General features: G+C 41.1%; 1 protein-coding gene across 4 annotated transcripts in view; it reads right to left on the reverse strand.

Annotated features, from left to right (window-relative positions):
- The window catches only part of DLC1 (DLC1 Rho GTPase activating protein), a 401,992-nt gene that overhangs the window by 17,011 nt on the left and 362,459 nt on the right, over positions 1-22,522 (reverse strand). For all 4 annotated transcript variants that reach the window (XM_067721869.1, XM_067721870.1, XM_067721871.1 and 1 more), the window contains 3 exons: positions 10,351-10,422; positions 6,292-6,373; positions 431-494 (listed from right to left, as the gene is read on the reverse strand). In XM_067721869.1, the coding sequence (XP_067577970.1) occupies positions 431-494; positions 6,292-6,373; positions 10,351-10,422 (218 nt within the window). The remainder of the gene's footprint in view (positions 1-430; positions 495-6,291; positions 6,374-10,350; positions 10,423-22,522) is intronic.

The following is a 22,522-nucleotide window of genomic DNA, read 5'->3' on the forward strand; positions in this document are numbered from 1 at the left end:
CCAGCCAGCCTTCACTGCCATCCCTACGGCTTCAAAACACAGTTACTGTTACATATGGGAAGACAGAGTTCCCAAGAACTTCCGCTTTAATTTCTGGAAGGAGGCAATGCAAAAGCCACCGGAATTCCTTAAGCCTCATCCGTTTAATATGTCATAGGCATTGAGCTAATGGGGCAAAAATCACAGATGATCTTTTCAGATCAAAAACAGCAGGCAAGACACAATTTACTGGCTGGCCGCAGCTCTTGGTTTCCACTACATAAGGCCACACAGCTTTTGGTAAACCTGACTGGATTATAACATTTAAAATGTCGATAGTTTTGGACCACGGAAGTAAGAGTTTGAGAGACAAAATGTATCACAAAATTCAGAACCCAGTTGTTGATCTGCCCCCTTTCCTCCCACCACGCTCTCCATGTTATACACTCACTCTCTTCCGATGAGGACTAATTTCCAGCTTCATCACCGCGCATTTGTTTAAAGTATTCAGACGCCTACAGAGCAAAGAAATAACATTAGCAGAGACAGGAAACCACTGATGGGTGGATCAATATTTTTTCCAAACAGCTGACGTGTTTAATCGAGCTTCTTTGAATCCATTAATATCTATAATATAGAAGAGTACTTGAAACTTCTTTAAAAAGTGAATAGTTTAAAAATATTTATGTTTCACAAGTTTTCTCATTTAAATTTAATATTACTATTTTATAGTAAAATGGCACACTGTGGTGGTTCTGTCCGGTGCCTCTTATTCCTCACAGAACAAGCGACCCTCAATGAGGACAGTTATTCTTTCAACAACCCCTAGGTTGAGTCATTAGGTATCTCCACCCAGTGCCAAGAAATAAAAGGCAGTGATGTCTTCTTTCACAGAAAAAGAAACATGAACAAGGAACCAAGCAGAGTTGCTCGTAAATAAAGTGTATTCTATCTCAAATCATAGTTCAAATATAAAAATAATCTCTGACAAATAATAACCTTAGACAGCCTGTTAAAAAATGCAGTAAGTTCTGTATAGAAGTGTGAGCCCTCTTTAACACCCAATTCTTTTTTACAACTTCCCATACAGGACAGGATAATGCGTGGTATAGCCGCAGCAACAGCACAAATGACTAATTTAAAAACCTGTATACTTCAGCTTCAAGGGTCAACATCTTTAAGAGTTCAAACATAAGCACTTGAATCAGATTCTTCTTTGGAACAGGAGTCACATTTTTACTCTGAATATTTTTTACCCCTGCCAAAGAGTAATAATTTAAAATAAGGAAAGTAATTTAGCTTCACTGAAAATGAAGTACTTAAAACAAAACAAAACAAAACCCACCTCAATGGTAAGTAATGAAATAGCTGAAAAAAAGAAGCCCTTTACACGTGCAGGAATAAATGGCACGTAAAAGTCTGCAGGACAGCTTTTCAAGCCCCAGTTCTTTCTAACATCTTCCAGATGATCATCGCTTAGTCTTCCTCAAACGGACCTTTAACCTCTCTGCCGTCTGGTACCATCAGTTTTCCAATTTTTCCTAAGATTGCAATTCTTCCACTTCCACAGGACAAGCGCATTTAATTCACACAAACTCAAACTGACCATGAGTCCTCTTCAAGGCTCTATCTTTCTGATCCTGTTCTTGCAGCCTGTCTAACAACTTGGATGCAGGAGGGTAGAAAGTATTTTTGCCTGCTGATAAGACTGCCTTTGATTTCACAGATTATGTGGTAGCCTGCTTATAGGATAAACAAAGATAACCCAGAGCACCTATGTTCAGGAAAATTCTCTCTCATGATGGAAAGGGAAAGAAAACAAAATAACTAAAAAATACATCCACAGACATTAAAACGAGTGGATATAAAGTCCCTCTCTAAGGGGCATCCATTACTTAAATGACTTCTACCCACAGTGTTTTAGTTCTCCAATGTTTTTAAGATTTAAAGAATCGGGAGGGTCACAGCTAGTCTTAGGTCTGGGTTTCATTAATCAAACCTGTTAATCAAATACCCATTTGACATCATTTGGGCTGTAATGGTTGAGGGGTGTTTATAACCCAGTTTACTAGGCGTGGATGCCTGTAGGGGTGGGGGAGGGACTTGCTTCACAAGCTCCAGATTTGAGTCAAACGGAAGGGGCCAAGGGGGTCATTTTTGTAAAGGTCAGTGTTACCTTTTTCTCTCCGTAGCACCCAGCTAATGGCGCTTCGAGACTGAAGCCCAGAAGTTATTCCCCGAGGTCTCCGTGGGATTCATTTGACCCCTAGGAACCTCCAAAGTGGTGGGGTGTCACCGATTTAGAGACGTTAGGGACACGAGGTAGCAGTTCTGCCTTGCCGAGTCGGGGCCGCGTTCTAGGTCAGGCATTGCGCCTGGAGCCTCATGTGTGTTATTTCGCCTTGATCCTCACAACAACCCTATGGTAGAGATATTACTATTTATCTTCATTTTATAGATGAGGAAATGGGGCCTTGGAGTGGACACAAACCTTGTCCAAGGCCACATGACTAAAACATGGTGGCTCTGGCCCTCAAAAACAATACCTTCTGCATTCCTTTCTAAAATAAATGTTAATCATGATAATACAAGGGAGCAGCTTCTATCCTAAGTACGGCTCCCTCCAGTGAGTGGCAGAGCACTGGTATCTCCCACTGTCTGTCCAGAAGCCCTGGCCTTTCCCACCCCACAGGGCCCTCACTGGCTCAGCTCCTCAGGAATGTGTCAGTCTTATCTGCTGGGCAACTTGTACTCTGCTCTGAGGGGGGAGGGAGCACAGGGTGAGCCATCAAAGGTTCAAGAGCTTTGCTGGAGGGAGCCGCAAGCGCCCTGATAAAAGCATGGCAGGCAGGGATCTGGGCCTCAAGTATTCCAAGTGAAAACAGGGAAAGCAGAAGAGAAGTGAGAAAGGAAAAAGGAATGATTTCCCAAGTAGACCTGACAAATAAAAATTGTTCCAATCCTTTCTTGGCAATAATGCAATTGCTTTTCTCTTAATAGGACCAAAACAGTAACGTAGTTGAAATCTACTACGTGGCCAGCTGCTTCACAGAGTTTAGGCACTTCAAGGGCTGTTTTACAATAAAGTGCAGACTGGAGATGATACTACGGATATCTATTTGTCATTACATGATTATCACCTTATTTGCATAATTCTTTGCTGTACTCATAGGAGTCAGTTGTAATCCCAAAGGAAGATAGCGAGATGGGATATTTTTCAGAAACTCTAAAGAGAAAGAATATTTCATAAAAGGTATTGTAAGAGTAGGTCACAGTTTGCATTATCACCTGTATACGCGTCAAGACAAGCGAATTACTCCTCCAGTATTGATACTGAATGTGATACTCTCAGAATCTGGGCCTTATCATCAGGGTTGGATTATACAGCAAAGCTAGCAAGATTGGGACAAAAGGCAATCTCTCCAAGGAAACAAGTACGTTTATCCCTTACAAGTGTGTGTGTAAGCATGCTGGTTAGCAATCTATACCCCAAAAATCTAGTGGTTGCATACTTACAACTTTTGGTCATTACAAACTATTGAAGACAGTATCATTAACATTCTCAAGAAAACATTAAGCTACAAGTTTTCTGCTCTAAGTAGACTATTTTAAGAGATCAGCTCCTACCAGATTTTTGACCAAAGGAGCTTTAAGATTTGCAAAAGTTATAAGTACATGAATGTTTATAATAATCATTAAGCAGAACATGGGAGTGTATACTAGTGTGTACATGGGAGTACTCCATCCGTGTGTATGTGGGGGGGGCTGGGGTAGGGGGGCGGCAGGAAAGAGAAACCATGTAACAATTATTTCGTTCAAAACAAATCTAAAAATGTTTTACTTAAAGTAAAAATATTAAATATTTAATAATATTTTATTAAGGTAAAACTTTTCAGCTGCGTTTTTGTAACTAATTACCGTATATATTTAAAATCAACTGCTCAAAATATTTCAACAAGGCAAAAGATGGAGGTCTACAAAAAAGTCCGTCCGTCTAGAAAAAAACTTGACAAATGACAAGGCAAAATTTCAAACACTGTAGATTCAAGATTTGCTGGCCCTTTGAATTTCACGGGCTGAGAGAGTACATGGAAGAGGCCAGTCTAGCAGATGAGATGAATATCACATCATCAGTTAAACAAGTATCCTCAACTACTCTGCTGACAGCTCAGGACCTGTAGTGCCTTTTCAAGGAAGATGCCTGTCCCCACCTTTTTCTTCAGAACATTTGTTTAGCCCTCTCGAAGGAAAATCATTTGCCATGAGAAGTCTATTTATGCGAACACGTGGACAAGAGACCTTGGGTTTTCCATTACAAACAAGCTGATGACTGTTCCTGTGAATTCTGACCCCAACCTCAAGCCTTTCTCCACATACTCAACTCTGGGTGTCGGTTTTAGGCCTAATAATTTTTAAAGCACTTGCCATCCATCACTGCATTTCCTTCTTACATTTAACATATGAGATATTATTCTACACATGAGAGAAACTGAAGCCGAATCAGAATACACTTGCAGAATCCAAAGAGATCAAGGTCTAGTTGTTTTCAGGCTCTTCTTTTTGCAAAAGATCTAAGAGTATAGATTTACTCCTTTTAAAGGGAGGCAGCTTCTCTGATGGCGTTAAGAGCCAGTGTAGCCAGTGTGAATCACAAAGTACGGAGGATGCCCTTATCCCCAGAAGAGGGTAACTACGTTTCAAACTGATATTTAAAAAAAAGAAAAAGAAATTCAAGAATCTAATCACGATCCTTTGGGCTGCAATGCTGCAGTGATATTTTTATGACCCAGGAATTCCTAAGCTGTGGCTGCTGTTCAGAGGGCACGCTCACTAAGTAGCCTGAAATGTGTGAAATGCATGATCTGACGCAGTAACCTAGTAAATATTTCCTAGGTTACATCTTAGGAGTGATGTCATCTCTATGCATTATCACCCATGATGAACTGAAAAGAAATTAATTCTGCTCCACAGCTAAGCATTCAAACATTTCAAAAATGTCTGGAGTAGTTTATATTCCAGATGCAGACTCCTTCTCTCCTAAACTGTGTTGGTGAAATTTTTTCATTCCAGATGACATAGCTATGATATTACACTCTAGGGAGTGGGGTGGGGAGTTGGAATTAAGTTTCTTCCAGAAAAAGTGTACAAACCCTGGACATTTCTAAGCAATCATTCCATTGGATTTGAAAAGTGACAGTATTTCTGTGGTTAATGTGACATTTTTTTCTTTCTTAAGCCAGGAGAACTAGTCTATTACTCCATTTTAAACATCCTACCTATCTTCCCCTAAAACCCTGCTTAACTTAAGTGCTTCAGAAAACACTGTATTACATAAGAGAGGCAAAAATAGTACTTTCACAAAGCTACAACTGCATTCTTTGCCTATAAAGGGGAAATAAATCCCGGGTGCCATTCAACCTTAATGATGTTTTTCCGAGTTAAAATTAATATTGAAATTAAAAGAAAATTGTTTTAATTTTACGATCAAATCGACAAGTGAATTTTGTCCATGTATAATTTTTTTTCTCCAGAGTTCAGCTTTGATGGTTTATAGGTTTTGAGAAAAATTCAAAGGATGATTAACTTAAAATGAATAATATGTCATGAAGAGTCAGCGAGGAGTATCAGTGTCCTGTCATTTTCTGCTGCGTGTTTTATTACTTCCATTTCGTTAAACCCTGCGAGCTGCTCCTCCGCCTGAAGATCCACCAGCACCACGAACGTGGGTTTCTGAACAGTTTTGTTCACATTTCCCATCAATGCTCCTTTGCTGCCTGTCTACTTTATGTTAAAGGCTGTGCTGAGTTACTTTACAGCCTTAGTTAACCCTACTGTTAGGACGGTGTGCCTGGGGAAGCTGAAGAGTTGCGGAAATGCTTTCCTGGAATTCAAGCAACGGCCCTCCTGCCACTAGTCTGCCACAGCCCCTACTTCCATCTGTCCCTCTGAGCGTCATTTCCATTCAATACAACAGAGGCTCTGAGTTGGCGAGGGTACCTGGCTGGGACTGCACAGTCAACTGCACTGCCTTAACCCCCCTATTCCAAGTTTCCAAACTTCCTGGACATTGTCTGCTCTAGCAGTCGTATGAGCACATTCCAGGACAGTGCTATTTGAATGGCAATACTAAATGACAGGAAGTTACTTATTCTAATCAAAAGGCCTATGATTTATAATGAAGTAAATCACTATATCCATTTACGGATCAAAACCTTGACATATTTAGAACAAAAGCAATCTCATCAGTGATAAGTACTATGTTCTTTAAAAAGAAGAAAAGAGAAAGAAAACACTCAAAGTATTTCCTTTTACCTGCACAAAGCCTCAATAGCATCTCTGTCCAAAAAATCATGCTCTCTCTTGACCAAGGAAATATCAATGGGGAACAGGAGATCTATAAGAAAAAGAAAAACAAATACGTTTATTGAGCACCCAAGCTCTTGCCAATCCAGCCCAGTTTAGCAGAGGGAAGAAAACAAGGTAATTTATTGAATACTTACTGTTTGCAGGACACTTCACTCCCTATCAAGTGCTGTGGGTATGTAAAGCAGCTTAAGCCAATTTCATCAGTGTCCTAAAGGAGCTTGGAATAAAGTGGTCTGCAGACTCAGATTGTCTGTTGCAAAGATAAGTGGTTCAAAACACTGTTCCACCTTTACACACATCAGCAGGCAACAGACCTCTGCCATGAAAATTATAATTTAAACCAGAATGAATACCAGAAGGATGTTCACGGTAATGTGGCTGTTTTTTCCCTCCCATGTGTGTCTTTGCTCACATTTGGTCAGGGAAGAGGCCACAGAAAACCAGGCCAAGGAAAGATCTAGAGAACTATGGTAGTTGTCAATGGAATCCAACCATTTGCATGACATCAAAAGCTAAGGAGAATTAAGGATGTGCTATTTTTAAACGAATACTAGCACTTCCATATGGCTTTCCAGGAGCTTATATAACTCCCACTAAAACAAAAGGCCAGCTCTAAAGCAGCTGTAGAACAATAGAATCCCAAATCCTTTCACCCTTGGAAGAGTTCACGACTCTAAGAACACGTAAGTTCTATTACAATCGAAAAGCAAAAAGGGGGGAAAAGTCAACTCCATGAAAGAATTCCCTTCTCTGTCCCTTGTTGATAAATACACTCCAGGAAGAGCAGGGAGGAAGAAGACCAGCAGCCCCTCTGCGGAAATTTGCAACAGCTCTGGAATTGCCACTAGATAAAAGCAAGTTATCCCTCTTTGGTGTTCCAAGCACTTAGGGTAAATAATGGGCCTTCCTAGTAAAACGCTTATAAAATATCATGAGGGAGAGTCCTGCTATGCAACTCTGTGGGTCAGGAATAGGCAAAATAAGAGCACTGCAGGACACCAGGATTAACAGAACCAAAAACTCGCTTTGGCCCCCGAAATGGCGAATGCTGCATACTGAAACAGACATGGCTATTGGTAGTTTGGGAGATGCGAGTAGCTAACAATGTTCTACTTCTGGGGTTGACTAGGGAGCACGTGACTGTTCCTTACGTTTTTATGGTTTCTAACTTAGGATCATTGGTTTTACAGGATGGTATGGAGCTCCTTATTCTTGGTCATCTATTTTCCAGAGATGACACTTACGAGTACCTTTTTTTTTTTTTTTAAATAATGTTGGAAACTAACATAATGAGTATGTGGTCTATTCTTTTTTCTGAAGGCTAGCATTAGATTAGTGATCCTGTTCTCTGAATGGTAAGACAGGCAGACCAATGAAGTAGCTAGAGCCTAAAGATTTATGAAGAAATTCATAAAATTCAGTATCACAGGATTTATCTCTTCATTACCTTATAGACCGAGTCTCTCAGGCAAATGATTAGTGGCACCACTATAGTGGCAATAGAAGAGAAGACTTAAAGTGAACGTGAACTATTAGTAAATACAAGCAAGCCAGACTGTAAAGCTGTTTGAAGGTTCTGGCAACTGTATTTCACTTTGAACAGATAACCTGCACTCTAAGTATTAAAGGACAGACCTGATATTAAAAAATATATTTTTAATCCTTAACAAATGTAAATTGTAAAGTTCACATGCCTGTTACATGCATCTGAGAAAGCAACTCTGTTATTTTAGCAATTCCTAACTCAGTGTACCCAGAGCTGTATTTCACTTTCCTGATCCAAATTAACTTTAAAATTCTGTTTAAAAAAAAAAAAAAAATTCTAGGATAGGTAGGGACTAAATTCAAGAGAAGAGTGAAATAATTACATCTTTTTTTTTTTTCAGTATTTCTCAGAGTTCTTCAGGTTAGGATTTAATCTTTCAGCTTGGGTTTAAGGGCAGGATGTTTATATTGTCAAGGACCGAAATAAAGGTAAACAGGAATCAAGGAATGAGTGGGATGGCATGTGGTGTGTGTGTACCCACCCTGCACATAGGGGTAGGATGAAGGGGAGAGATTATAAATGCTCAGAACAATGTACAGTATAACTTCAAAAGTAGGTTTATGCTTCAAAAGACTTATAATGTCAAGGGACCCCAAAATGTAACTTGTGAAAATACAGTCTGCATTTTAGGATTTGGAAAGATGTAAGACACAGACCGGAACTGGATCTTAGCAAACATACACATCACAAGAAAGGGCTTCTTGGCAGCAAATCAACACCAAAACTTGACATAATTGAAGGAAATTTAATTTCAAAACACAAGAACAAAAGGACAGCATGTTACTACCACTGCAAATGTAATTATCCTTCCTTATCTCCAGTAGAGCTGTGAACTGAAAATCCAATAGAATGCTGATCCGCACCCCACCGCCACCAAAGCTCTACCGAGAGACAGAGATGCTGTAAACGGCAACAGGTCAAAGATTCTCCCAAAGGAAGGATAAGCAGCTCCCCACCATAATAAACATGCAGGTTAACCAAACACCTTAAAAAAAAAAGAAAGACGAAAGGAAAAAAGAAAAAGGAATTGGAGATATTCTCTGAAATGGAGGAAGAGTAAGATATTCTACATAGTCTAACTATAAAATAATTTTAAACCCATCTTCATGGAGAAATATCTTACGTTCAGTCTGGGCTACAATGAGGAAGGGCAGGCATTATAAACGAGGTAAGGAATTAAACAAGCCGAGTGAGCCAGGGAAGTAAAACGACCTCTGTGGTCTTGCCCCAGTTTGCTTCCGGGGAGCACCCCCACCCCCTCTATATCCCTGCCGACCATGCTAGCATTTCCAAGCTGAAAACCTGTGTCCGTTCTTAGTACGGGTTCATGGCGTTTTGCTCGTGTGTTAAAGAAGGATGCTGGTGACCACCAGCTCCAATTGAGAGCCCACTGCCATTGCTACAGGAAGCAGCCTGCTTGTTGTCATCCTAGAAGGACGGAAGAGCAAAAGACACGTTTTAAAATCACTATTTATCGTGAGAAGAGCTGAACATCCCTGGTGAAAAGACTGAAGAGACATCATTTAACCTGGATCTTTCAGCAGTTTTGTCACATCATGGCTAAATGTCTCCCAGCATCTCCTTCCTCTTAAGTGATAATAAAAAAGATGTATTCTTTAAATGTAAATTAACCAATATTACGCTTGCTTTTTGAGATTTTTGGCAATTTCTTTGAGGTATGAACTGTTTTATTTCTATAAAATATGAAGCGTCTACCACAGTGGTGGGTATCCCTGTTGGTGCAGAATTAATACTGGCTTGTTGATTAGCTGAATGGATGGCTGGATGGCTGGAGGGATGAATGGATGAATGGATAGATGGAGGGATGGATGAATGAGAGACACCAGGTGCTGTCGTCTCGGTACAGTTAAGGAAACAAAGAATGCTCAAGTTGGAAGAGGCCTTAGAAGTCATTTATTCTCAAGGTAGGAGTCACTTCACTATCCACCCAACCTTGGCTTGCAAATCACCCATAAAATAGAGCTCACGAGTTCACAACTGTAGTTTTTTTTTAATGATTTCATATAGAGAACAATAAGCCTCCCTTTTAAATAAACAGCATCTTCCCCTCACCTCGCACAGAGCACACTCTGCCCACCCTGGGCAGCCTGAGGCTCAGGGCATGAGCGAGACTCAACGCGCTCCACATGCTGCGGAGCAACTAAGCCCGTGTGTCATAACTACTGAGCCCGCGTGCTGCAACTACTGAAGCCCACTCGCCTAGAGCCTGTGCTCCACAACAAGAGAAGCCACCGCAATGAGAAGCCTGTGCACCGCAATGAAGAGTAGTCCCCGCTCGCCACAACCAGAGAAAGCCTGCGCACAGCAACGAAGACCCAATGCAGCCAAAAATTTAAAAATAAAATTTTTTAAAAAAGTGCAAAACTTATAAAAAAGTTATAATCATGAACCAAGGATATGATTTTGTCCATTAAAAAAGAATGGCATTCCCGGCTCACCTTCATACAACTGGGCGTACTGGGGGAATCCTGCCGCCCGTAGCCAATCACAAGCTTCTTTGGCTTCAATTTCTAGAATAGAACAGAGGACAGACAAACATGTTAGTCATGTGTAACTCAGCGTACTTCTTCTTCCTTAATAAACTCTGGTTTTGTTATATAAGCAAAAGACGACATCTGTTGAAAAGGGATAAGCAAAAAGCGAAAAAGAAAATCCACTTATTCAAATGGTTTCGATTTTTGTGCATCTTTTCAGACTTTAAAAAATATATGTATTTATCCATCTTTCCTTTAAAAGACAAAAAACAAAAATGGAGTCCCAGCAGTAAGTTACTCTGTGCTGCTTCTGTGTTCTGGTTATAAATGATTAAAAAAATAGGGCTTAATGAGAAAGTTGAAGAAGGGTTAAATAATTATTAATTTTAGGCCTAGATGGACTAACTTGCTTTACTTTTCACATCAATAAAAGGCCACCAAGTACATCTGACACCCTGGAAGAGCACTAAGTTGACCAAAGGGACTGAGCTTCTGCCACCCAGTGGGATGCGTGTAACTGCCCAGGGGCTGTGAAGGTGTGCCTTCGGGTGCATCAGGCAGTAAGAGAGGCCTGGGCAGTCAGGGGCCCTGGAGGGCATTAAGTCAACAAACCCCACAATCTTGGCAGGCTGAGATGCCTAATAAAGCTTCTACTTCCCCGTGGTTAACATCTTGTAGATAGTATTGATAAACAGAAAGGCCAAGAGCAACTAACACACCTGCGTTCAAATTCACTCAAGCACTTATTTACAATCCCGTTAGCACAGAGGAGGTCAGCACAGTCATTAGTTTCTCAGTTTGCACAAAGAATATTCTTTCAACCCTCTTCCCACCTTCCTCAGACCATTAGAGTACTTAAGGTATGTAAGGCTAGTCACTCATTTATAAATGTCTCAACATTGCTTAATTTATTCCAGATTCAAATCTTCATTATGCATCTCTCCTCTGAGCCAGATAGGAGGTTGACAGTCCATCACGGAGAAGTATGTAGATATCACTTTTGTCTAGTGACTTTATAGTTTCAGAGCATTTTTTAAACTATTATTTTACGAGTTCCTTGGGTCTTTAAAGAAAAAAGAATTAAGAACACTCAAATTCATTAAAGCAAGTAGGAATGTCCTTATTGAACCGACATGCCAAAGATAAAAGCCTGCTGCTACCTTCTGATGAGCTAGTTAACACCCAAACAGAAACAATTATGGCAGCAGAGAAGCAATAGATGACACGGCAAGGTTTGTTACTTTCATGAATCTTTTCAGTGTGGCGATGAAAGTAGCATCATAAAACACAAGATTCAGGACTGAATTCGGGGAAGAAGGATAGAGTGACATGAATGTGTAAGAATCTCGATGTTTGTACTAAATCATAGAATTGTCCAATGTGAATTACCTGCGCTAACATTTTTTCATGTATTTATAACCATACCTTGTTTCAGAAAGGAATTAATGAAGATTTATATAAAATCATAAAATAAACATTTTCCAGAGAACTATATTGCTGGAAAAACATATAAAAGCTCAACATTTTATTTTAAAGGATGTGGAAAATACTTTTTTCTCTATCCCCATGGCCCTCGCTCAAAGATAGATATGGAAAGAAAAAAAGCTAAGTGTTTTGTTTTTTAAAAATATTTTAAATATCTCAATTCTTCTGACTATCTGGAGGTTATTTCCACTGAACACATTGTTAGACATCGAACAACAGATTGCTAAAAAGTAAATGTATTCGCTTTCTAAATATTTTACTTAATAAGTGGTGAGTAGCCAGAAATTCTCAACGTCCACCCTTTCTGTGGACACCCTTTCTGTGTGTCATACTCAGATATGACAACAGATCAGTGCACATGCGCATGTGCGCACACACACACACACACAGACACACAGACACACACACACACCTTAACTGGACACAATTCTCCAGCCAGTATCACCACCTACTTAGAGAACGTTCCTGATTTCTTATTAAAATGGCTTCATGCCAAGAGGCACGAAAGATATAAGGTATTATTTTTCTAAAAAACCTTTAAATTTATATAATACTTTACAAATCACAAAGTGTTTTCACATATATTACTCACTTAAGGTCCCACGTAACTTCAGGAACACATAAATGCCTACTGCTGTGTTGTCATCCTTATTCATTTTCCACCACTACAAAAAGAAATGCCCCCAAATGACCAAAATCGATCAAAAAAGCTGTGTTCAAACAGCCACTCTTCTTAGGGCCACTTGGTTAGAAAGAAATGATGTGAACAGGCCAAGGTTTGCTTCTTCAGCAGATAATTTAATGAAAGGTCTACAATGGCTAAAAAGCAGCACTTCCAAGAACTACAGAGACTAGTAATTTTACCTTCCTTTTCCTTTCCCTAAAATAGATGAGAATGTCTTTCTTTTAGATATGAAACCATGGGAAACAGACAAGCCTGTACATTTAACAAAGTCCATTCATGAAAACTTAGGCTGCATAATAATAAATGAGAACTTAAACCCACTGTTTCTATAGAAATCAGAATTAGAAAATTGTAAAAATTGTAAAAAGCTGTCACTGATTTTTTTTTTTTTTTTTTTGTGGTACGCGGGCCTCTCACTGTTGTGGTCTCCCGCGTTGCGCAGCACAGGCTCCGGACGCGCAGGCTCAGCGGCCATGGCTCACGGGCCCAGCCACTCCATGCCACGTGGGATCCTCCCGGACCGGGGCACGAACCCGTGTCCCCTGCGTCGGCAGGCGGACTCTCAACCACTGCGCCACCAGAGAAGCCCAACTGTCACTGATTTTTTAATAAATGAGACAGTTACTGACTTCACTCCCACCCCTTTCCAGTTACCAAGTGAAAATGATAACGATCTAAGTACTGATTTTTAAAAAAATCAGTATTTCCATTTTATTTAACATGAAATGAACCTATGTCTACATCCAGGTCAGTTAGGGATTTACCCCTTCTAGTTCCCTGGATCCAGGCCACAACTTTGACTCTTATCCTAACTGAAACTCCAAGTTTCCAATTCTCTCCTCTCTGAGACTCCAGCCACCAACCCTGCCTCATCAAACTTCCTGCATTACAGTTTTGATCTCGTCTCTCCTGCAAAAACTTCCCTGGAGCTCCACTGCTTAGAAAATCAAGTCTAAATATCTCCCTAGGTTTTCAAGGTTCTCCATGTGGCATCCAAATGAATTGTTCAGCTCCCTGTACTCCCTCCATACCCCAGCCAAAGTAAACCTCGCCCTTCCTCATCTCCCCACACATCCCTGGCTGGAAGTTCTCTCCTATCCCCTCATTATCCTTCAAGGCCTAGTCCAAGCGCCACCTCCTCTAGGAAGTCTTCCCAGATGCCTCCTGACAATTCTGTCAATGGCTAACTTTTCTTGAGCGCTGACTGTGCACAAGGCCCAGTTTAAGTACTTAAGGCATATGAATTCCTTGACCCCTCATACTGATCCTAACACGTGGGTTGCACATATCATCCCACATGGGTTGGGAATATCATCCCCAAGATATGCAGATGGAGAAACAAGTGGAGAAACAACCAGCTCTCCTCGAAAACAAGCTTCCTTTCCATTCAAATGCCCTAGTGAACAGGAGAGCTAAGGCTTGCAGACATGAGCAACACCGGATTTTCCTGAGAAAATATGCAACAGTGAACAACATGTAAAATATTAAACAAAACCAGGTAAACATTGCATTACTGCTGTCACTTTAACTCCCCATGCCTGTTTTTGGAGGCCTCTAACCAGTTCTCAGGGTGTGACTTTTCCTTCAGTGGTCGAATGAAAAACTATCAGCACGGTTTTTAAAAAACATTCCCCACCAGGCAGAGGCGCCATCAGAAACTGGAAACACAGTGGAAACACAAGGACACTTTTAGACTTGGGTTTTCTCTTAGCAAACAACAGACAAATGTGTGAAGGAGGAAACAGGAAATTTTTATTGGCGCCACCTTTAATAATTAGTTGTATTAGATGAATGAGGTTCAGGACACCTTTGGTGTAAGGCTTGGGAACCATTAGGCCATATTTGCATGCTTCCTGGCATGATGGGATGACCCTATCTTCCCCTTACCTCTCAACAGTAAGTTAAACAGAAATTCCCCAACACCGTCATCATTCCGCTGAACTCGCTGATCTTAGCGGCTGAGCAACGGTAATCGGGTCGAAGCAGGATGTGATTACTTCCATCTTCCCTTTCCTCTACCTTCACAGTGCGAACCCTCGTGCTTGCTTCCTGCCTTCTTTGCAATGTGCTCCTGAAATCAGGGCTCAAGGCAAAAGCTCCATGGACTTTACCTCTTAAATAAAATTCTAAGGAATTGGAGGAATGTAAGAAAATTCAAACATTTTCTAGATTCCTTGGATTCCCCCAACTATGGCAGACTTGCGGGCCAAGATCCATGGAAATGTTGATGTTCTTACAGCCATGGAGAAGCACGTCAGCTGTGTTAAGGCAGGCAGTGCTTTCTGATCTAAACCAAGATGCCTGCCCTGGTCACAAAAATTCCTTCAAATGGAGGAGTAATTACTTCAAATGATCAGTTCTCTCGCCTCCGTTCAGGTGGCCAATTTTACAGGACTGCCGTACAGCTGGGCACCAACAGCTTAACCTCCCCGGGCACAGGGTTTCACAGGGCAGAGAAGCAAACCACAGCCTCAGACACTTGATCTCAGTGGCTCTGAGGCTTGGATCCTAGTAGGTATCACCTTGGGGAGCTTTCTAAAACCACCCACCACTATCCACTCCCAGGTATTCTGATTTTCTCCATCTAGGGAGGGCCCAAACAACATCTTTTTTAAAAAGCTCCTAAGTAAATGTAAAGGTGGCCAGGATCGGGAACCACTGAACCAGACAACATCTCTTTGCACGCCTTTATCCCAGACTCTTTCTTCCCCAATTATCCTAACAGCCTCCCAGCTGAACTCTCTGATAACCCCTGCCCCCAAGAAATGTATCCTAGTCCAAAGGGTTCCTGAGCCCTGGATTGATTTGTATGAAATACATAATTCATCACGTGACTCCTCTGCTTAGAATTCTTCCATGACTCTCCACTGCCTTTCACACACAATACAGTCCCAACTCCTCAGCAGACCACAGCCGTCTTAACTCGGCCTCTGCCCAGCCATCCCGCTCCTGGAAGGCCTCCAAATGCAAGCTCTGCCCCCGTCTTCCTGAGCTCCTTGGGGTTCGCAGGATGCATATGCTCTCTTAACACTTCAAGTTCTTATCTCTTCTCTCTCCTGCCGCAAACAAATTCCCCCTCTGCACCCCATCAACCCCTCTCCCCCACCCTCCTCGTATGGTGAGGCGCAAATACCAGAAGCTTCTTAATTCATTTGTATATCCTGAAAGACTACTTTTTCCACATTGGAAGCACACATACATTTGTTTGAAGGAAAAGAACCCATTAAAATTTCCCTTCCTTCAAAGACAGACTTAGAGAACTACAACTTAAACCCCTGTCTCTTTGCAATTAATAAAAATAAATGTTCAACACATACACTGTCAAAGACTGGTTATCGGGAGTTACCTATGTAAAGTGAATTCCTGGTTGGGCTAAGTCAGATAGCACAACATATATATTAATATTTATTAAACTCTTCTGTTATCTAATCACAGCAAAGATTATGACTAGCCACTAGCAACATTCCTACCCTCAGAAGCCTAAAAAAATTCTAAACATTTGCTGTGCCTATTCTGAAAGAAACCAGTTAGGAAGCTTTTGGAAGACCGGCCAATACTAATTCAGTTTCTAGGCCATTTGGCCTCACAGGAGCTGACCCCAATCCACCTTCAGATATATTCTAGTACAGCCACACATTTACGTGAAGCCAATCACCCTTCATTTCCCCCCTTAACTCAATATTTATTTATTGAACATCCACCGTCTGTGCTGCCAGCTGTGCTCAGGGACAATCAAAGGCACAGGTTCCTGCCCCGAAGCTGGAAGCCAAAGGGAAAGGTAATTCACAGTTAAGGGCATGATGTCAGATGATCCTCTACTTAGGAATGAACTGGTTTCCTAAGGGCTCTTCTGAGATCCCTGTATTTAAGTCCCAAGGGACCCTGTCTGGGCAGCACCTAAGAATCCCCACTTCACAGGTGAGAGCCAGAGGTCTAACGATGGCCCACCCAGCCCAGCTCCTTCCTCTACCCCTTCTGTCACCCCATCTACCTCCGGCTAACTGATCCAGCCTTACTGATCTCACACACCCCATGCCCCCTTTCCTGCTTTATTTTTTCTTCTTCCAAAACGTTTATTGTGTGTATTTTGTCTCACCCCTCTGCAAACTCGCAAGAGGCCAGTTTCTTTGCCTGTTTTACTCTTTGTTATACCCCAAGCACTGCCAACAGTGTAGCGCACATAGTAGTTACTCGACAAATAAGTATTACATAAATAAATAAACTGCAATGTGATTTTCTTCCAGTGAAGTTGTTTTAATTTTTCAGACCAGGATCCACCATAAGAAACACGTTTTACATTGTAACCTGGCACACACATATATGCATATGTGTATACATGCACCCATTCATGTACACAAACACACGTGTGTGTATGAGCATATACAAGAGTGAAACAAGTTTCCCCAAATAACACTTACAATAAGTAATGCAGTCTTACATTTTCCCACTCTATTTTAAAAAATACTATTTGTTACCTCCCAAAGCAACCCATTTGAAATACACTATTCTCACACAGCTTTTTCTTAAAGAGAAAGGAAGGAAGGAAGGAAGGAAGGAGGAAGGAGGAAGGAAGGAAGGAAGGAAGGGAGGGAGGGAGGGAAGGAAGAAAGGAGAGGAGAAAAAAAAAGAAAGAAAAAGAAAACAGCAAACTAAAACACTTCTGTATAGTACAGAGGAGATTGTGATGTGACAAAGACACGTTATGAATTCAGAGGTGGGAGGGGGAGAGAGGGAGGGGGCTGCTTGGGCACTCATTTTCATGCTCAGCCTCTATTTAAGGAGGCCTTATGATATTTTATATAAGATTGGATTGCAGGAGAGGAGATTTGGAATAAAAGAAAATAAGCTAAGCGGAGAGCTGGCAAAGCACAGGTGTGTGTGAAGGAATGGTACGTAGTCTCAATTTACTGTAACAGAGAACAAAGGAAGGGGAGGCATGCAGTGGAAAGCGGGTTATGCCACAGAGCAGATATAAGCGTCTCCTCAGCCTGGTTACCCAATGAGCAACCAACACTATTTCCTCAGATGTAAAAGAGCTTTGCATCTGAGTTTCCCAAGTTCCTTCTAATAATCCATCACAGAAAGGGGGCAAAGTATGACCTGTAACAGCTCAGGAAAATAGGTCCAGGAAAGAATCCATTGCTTAGTTAAGCAGCCTTAAGAAAATAATCTCTCTGGACCGGTTTCCTCATCTGTAAAATGTGGGATTGCTATAGGCTTCGTAAATTCCCTGTTTCTGACTCTAAGAATTCCTTTATGCCCATTTCCCTTGCTCTCTGAGACAACCTTTAGACTAGGTTCCATTTCTGTTAATTTTCCAGATTTATCATCAATTACATGGAGACATCCTTCTTCCTTCAAAAAGTTAGATCAATAGTAACTACTTTGAGTTCTCCAATTTTGAAAATTTACTGGCTTATTGATGAAGTATCTAATTTGCTTCTTAATAATCAATTTCTTTATTTGTCCTATGAAGCCAATGTTCATATTACAGAGAATTCAAAACCCTAGGTGTTTTTGCTTATGTATATCTACAACCCTCAAACTAAAATTAGTCTTTATAGGAAGAAAACACTTCAACCCATAGAAAACTTTGAGTTTTACTTTGTTTATTGATCCTGTACATTTATGTTTCAGTTAATAGCACCATCCTGGCATCTACCTAACCAGTGAATTGGGGGCTGGAAAGCATCTTGGAACTTTTCATGTTTTCTCTTTACAAATGAGGAAGCTGGTCCAAAGTTTAGGTAATTTGCTTAAGGTCCAGAGCCACCCAGGCCTCACTCCTGTTTAGAGAACTTCCTGCACACTGCAGTCTTGCCTACAAAGACCACCCTCACTTTTAAATCACTAGACTGTTTTCCAGTACAAGTAAGAACTGGGAGTTTTGAGGGAGTTCTCTTTTTAAGTTTTTTTCCCCTCTCCTGCTTGAGATCTGGAGGCAGATATGTCGCTTTCTAGTGAAGAACATTCCTAGAAATAACATAAAGGGGGAAAAAAGGACCTATCTCCCCCAATGATGTGATGACAACTTAATAAATGGCTCTGCATCGAAAAACGGAAATCTTGGGACACACAAGGCAAAGCTACACCTGAGATTCTGCACAGGAGGCCACACTCTAGCAATGCAGAGTTAAATGAATTGAAATCCCCTCTGGGGGTCATTTAGGTCAAGTGTTTGCAAAACACAGTTTTTAACACACAAACCGGGAAAAAGCAAGTAGCTCATATCAAAAAATATATGCCCTTCCCTTGCAAAGGCAAACAGCTCTGTATTCGTTTAAGCCCAGGCATGACCAGGCACCTTCAGGCACTCCAGGCTTGAGTTGATCTAGTTATTTCCAGGAACAGAAAACATCTCCCAATGAATCAAACATTGGCACTTACTACCCAACACAAAATAGTCAAACTGAAATGAAAATAAACTATTAAGGAAATGGATACTGCATCATCACATCTTTCTACTTCATTTCAATCTGGGGTGGGGCAAAAAAACCTTCCATTGACACACACATACACACACACACACTTCTAGTATTTTGCATCAAATATTTATGCATTTCAAACCATGCATTACTAAGAAAAGTGATTTGAAAGAGCTCTTTAAATACTAAGTCCTTTAAAGATGATAATTGGGTAGATTAAGAAAATAATTTCAAGAAAGGAAACCATCTTAAACCAACTTTAAGGGCCTTATTTTTCTGAGCCTCATTTTTTTCATTAAGTGAAGTACATGGTTTACGATTATGTAATCCACTTCCTTTTAAACTTATTTTTCAAGGCAAAAATACCTGGTCACAAACCTAAAATAACAACTACCTCCCTATCTTCACCATTAAAGACTGACAGGCTCATCAAGTCTTTCTTTTACATATGTTAGCAAAGCTTATTCTACTAAACAACCCCTCCCCAATCTTTGGCCTTTTCCCTAAGTTCTACAGCGTTATAGCACAGGAGAGAGAAAATATTGTGCAAATTGTAGTGTTACAAAAACCTTAAGTTAGAAATAAAGAGAATAGTGAGAGATTCTAAAGAAACTGTTCACTCATATTTCAGTGCATCCTGACAGAGAAAAAAGATCTAGAATTGAATGAAACATCAAGTTGCCTTATCAAAGACCAATGAAAATAAAAACATGGCAGATACTGGTTAATACAAGCAGCTTTTAGCCACTCCTACGTCTAACCTCAAACAGGAAGCACTACAGGCAGATCTCATGTTACTGTACTTTGTAGATACTGCAGTTTTTACAAATGGAAGGTTTGTGGCAACCCTGTGTTGATCAAGTCTATTATTGGGGCCACTTTTCCAACAGCATTAAAAAATGCTGTTGGAAAAATGCTAAACAGCATTATGTTTAGACATAATCTTTTAGACATCACTTTTTTTTTTGCGGTACGCGGGCCTCTCACTGTTGTGGCCTCTCCTGTTGCGGAGCACAGGCTCCAGATGTGCAGGCCCAGCGGCCATGGCTCACGGGCCTAGCTGCTCCGCGGCACGTGGGATCTTCCCGGACCAGGGCACGAACCCGTGTCCCCTGCATCTGCAGGCGGACTCTCAACCACTGCGCCACCAGGGAAGCCCCAAACATCACTTTTATACGCAATGGGAAACCGAAAAAGTTCACGTGACTTGCTTTACTCTTGTGGTCTGGAACCGAACCTGCAATACCTCCAAGGTATGCCTGTGTTCAATGTGACTTTCTCAGTTTTGTGCGAAAGGTGTAAGAAAAATAAGTATTACTGTTTTCTAGGTGAGCTAAAGAATTATTTTCATCAAAATCGCTCTTGACACCCAGCCCCCCAAACACACAAAATCTACTGGTCAAAATGTGACTCAGGTCCATCTGTTTAGTTTAAGAACATTACTGGTTTTATAACATACATTTTTCCTACAAACACATTAAGATCCTTATTTTGTTGTTTCCCCGTTTTGTTTACACATGGGGCAGGAAGGGGTCTGAAGTTCCATTCAACTCACACATGACCTTGGACTAGTCACTGAACGTCCAGGCAACTCAGTTGCCCCCAGTAGGGAAGAGGCAGTGTTTTTCCAGGCTGCCTTTGCAAAGTTCTGTAATTTCACATGGAATGACTTTTACAAATGCATAAGCACAATACAAGATCCCTTTTTGGTGCCACACAGTTTGAAAAGGGGAGTTGTGAGGAGATGTCCTTTTATGAGTTGATGACTTCTCCAAACTCAGGACGGCAGGTGAAGATGATTTCAGAATTTCTGCATCTTCTATCTACTTCGTCACCTGAGTGTGACAACGGGCATAGCAAGGCTGGACTGCACCTCCCAGGTCCCTTCCTCTCTGGCTTCCTAAGTGCTGCAGCCTGGGAAATGCTACAAACTCAGGGTGTGGAAAACTTTTGTCCCTCAGACATCCTCTAGAGACTCCTACAAGGAGGAGGAAGGCGCCTTTCTGTCGAGCTGCAGGAAGCAGCCTCCAGCCCTCTCCACAGGACACTCAGAGGTGGGGCAGGGAAGAGAACAAAATGTGGATGGGAGGTGTCAAAGGCATCTGAGGACTCCATGCACTGACCTCAGCCTTCAGTTCGCCTTTGATTTTTCTCCTGGAGGTGGGAGGGGGTAAGACGTGAGAAGGCCATCAAGTTGAGGTATGTGTGGACAGAAAAGGAGCTTACTTTCCACTATGAAACTCACTCTAGTAGCAGCATTTTAAAAAACAAGGATGAAGGATTAGAGAGAATGATTCCCATTGTGTGTTGGCTTGGCTTTAGTGAGGAATAATATTTTACCTTTTGGTGCCCAAGAACACTATTTCCTGGTAGGTAGGCCTTTTCAAGATGCCATTCAAAATGTTTTCAGTGACGGCTGGGAGAAAACTTTCCCTTAGAAATATTATTTTGGAATACTTTCACTGAATTTCACTGAAGAAAGCACTGTTCAGTACAGTCAATAGGGGCTAGGAAATGGTATCCCAACCCCCTTCCCCAAATATTAAAGACAGAGGCTCGAGTTCTCCATTCATGAGGCCCCTGAGACAGGGCGCAGAAACCACTCATTTGTCAGCCTGGGACCCTAACATTTCAGCTCTCTACCTACCAGCACAAGCCCCCTAGGAAACCGCAAAGTAATTGCAAGGTTCTATTTGGCCACCAAATATTGTTTCCTCAATTGAATCAACTCCTGCCAAATATATGTCCGTAATTGGAATCTACGGCCACACACACCTGGATGAAATCCTAGCTATCATGTACAGCAGGTGATCTCAGGCAAGGTAGTGAACTCCCCCGAGCCTCAGATTCCTCATCTGTAAAATGGGAATAATTGTATCTACTTTGTGAGGTTGCCGTGAAGATTACATGTGACAATGAAAGCAAACTTCACAATAAATTTTAGCTTCTATAATGTTATTACTATTCTGTCAAAAGTCTGTGGATTTTTAATAAAAATTAAAAAGGAGTATCCACACTAGAGAAGGATGACTATTGTTTATGTGTGTATCTATCTATCTATCTATCTATATACATATGGGCTAAAAACTCAAGACTTTCTTCCTACCCATTGTTAATTATGATGGCAAGAAGGGAATAGCTAGTGAAAAAAATGTTAAGACACAGTAGACCTAATTAAAGAAGCTCCAGCAGGACTACACCCTACTTATCATTGATCATGATAATCCTTAACAACAACACAGGCTCCCACAAGGAAAAGTACAAACAGACAGGAAGAGCCTTTCTCATCTGGGAATCTTACCCCTTTTACATTAATGAGATTTCTGACTAATTTGAGGCGACAAGAAAACACCACTGATTGTACTCACTCCAGCCATCCATTCTTATAAAACATATTTTAACCCTATAGCACTGTCCTTCTTAAAAGAGTAAGAATTACCATCAAGTCCCGGAACTCCTCCCTACACAATGGCCACACAATCAGATACACAGACAATTGTGAAAATCCACTGCAGAAGAGCATTTTCCTCCTAATTTCACA

The sequence above is a fragment of the Pseudorca crassidens genome, chromosome 21 (assembly GCF_039906515.1).
Source record: "Pseudorca crassidens isolate mPseCra1 chromosome 21, mPseCra1.hap1, whole genome shotgun sequence".
Taxonomy (NCBI): Eukaryota; Metazoa; Chordata; class Mammalia; order Artiodactyla; family Delphinidae; genus Pseudorca; species Pseudorca crassidens.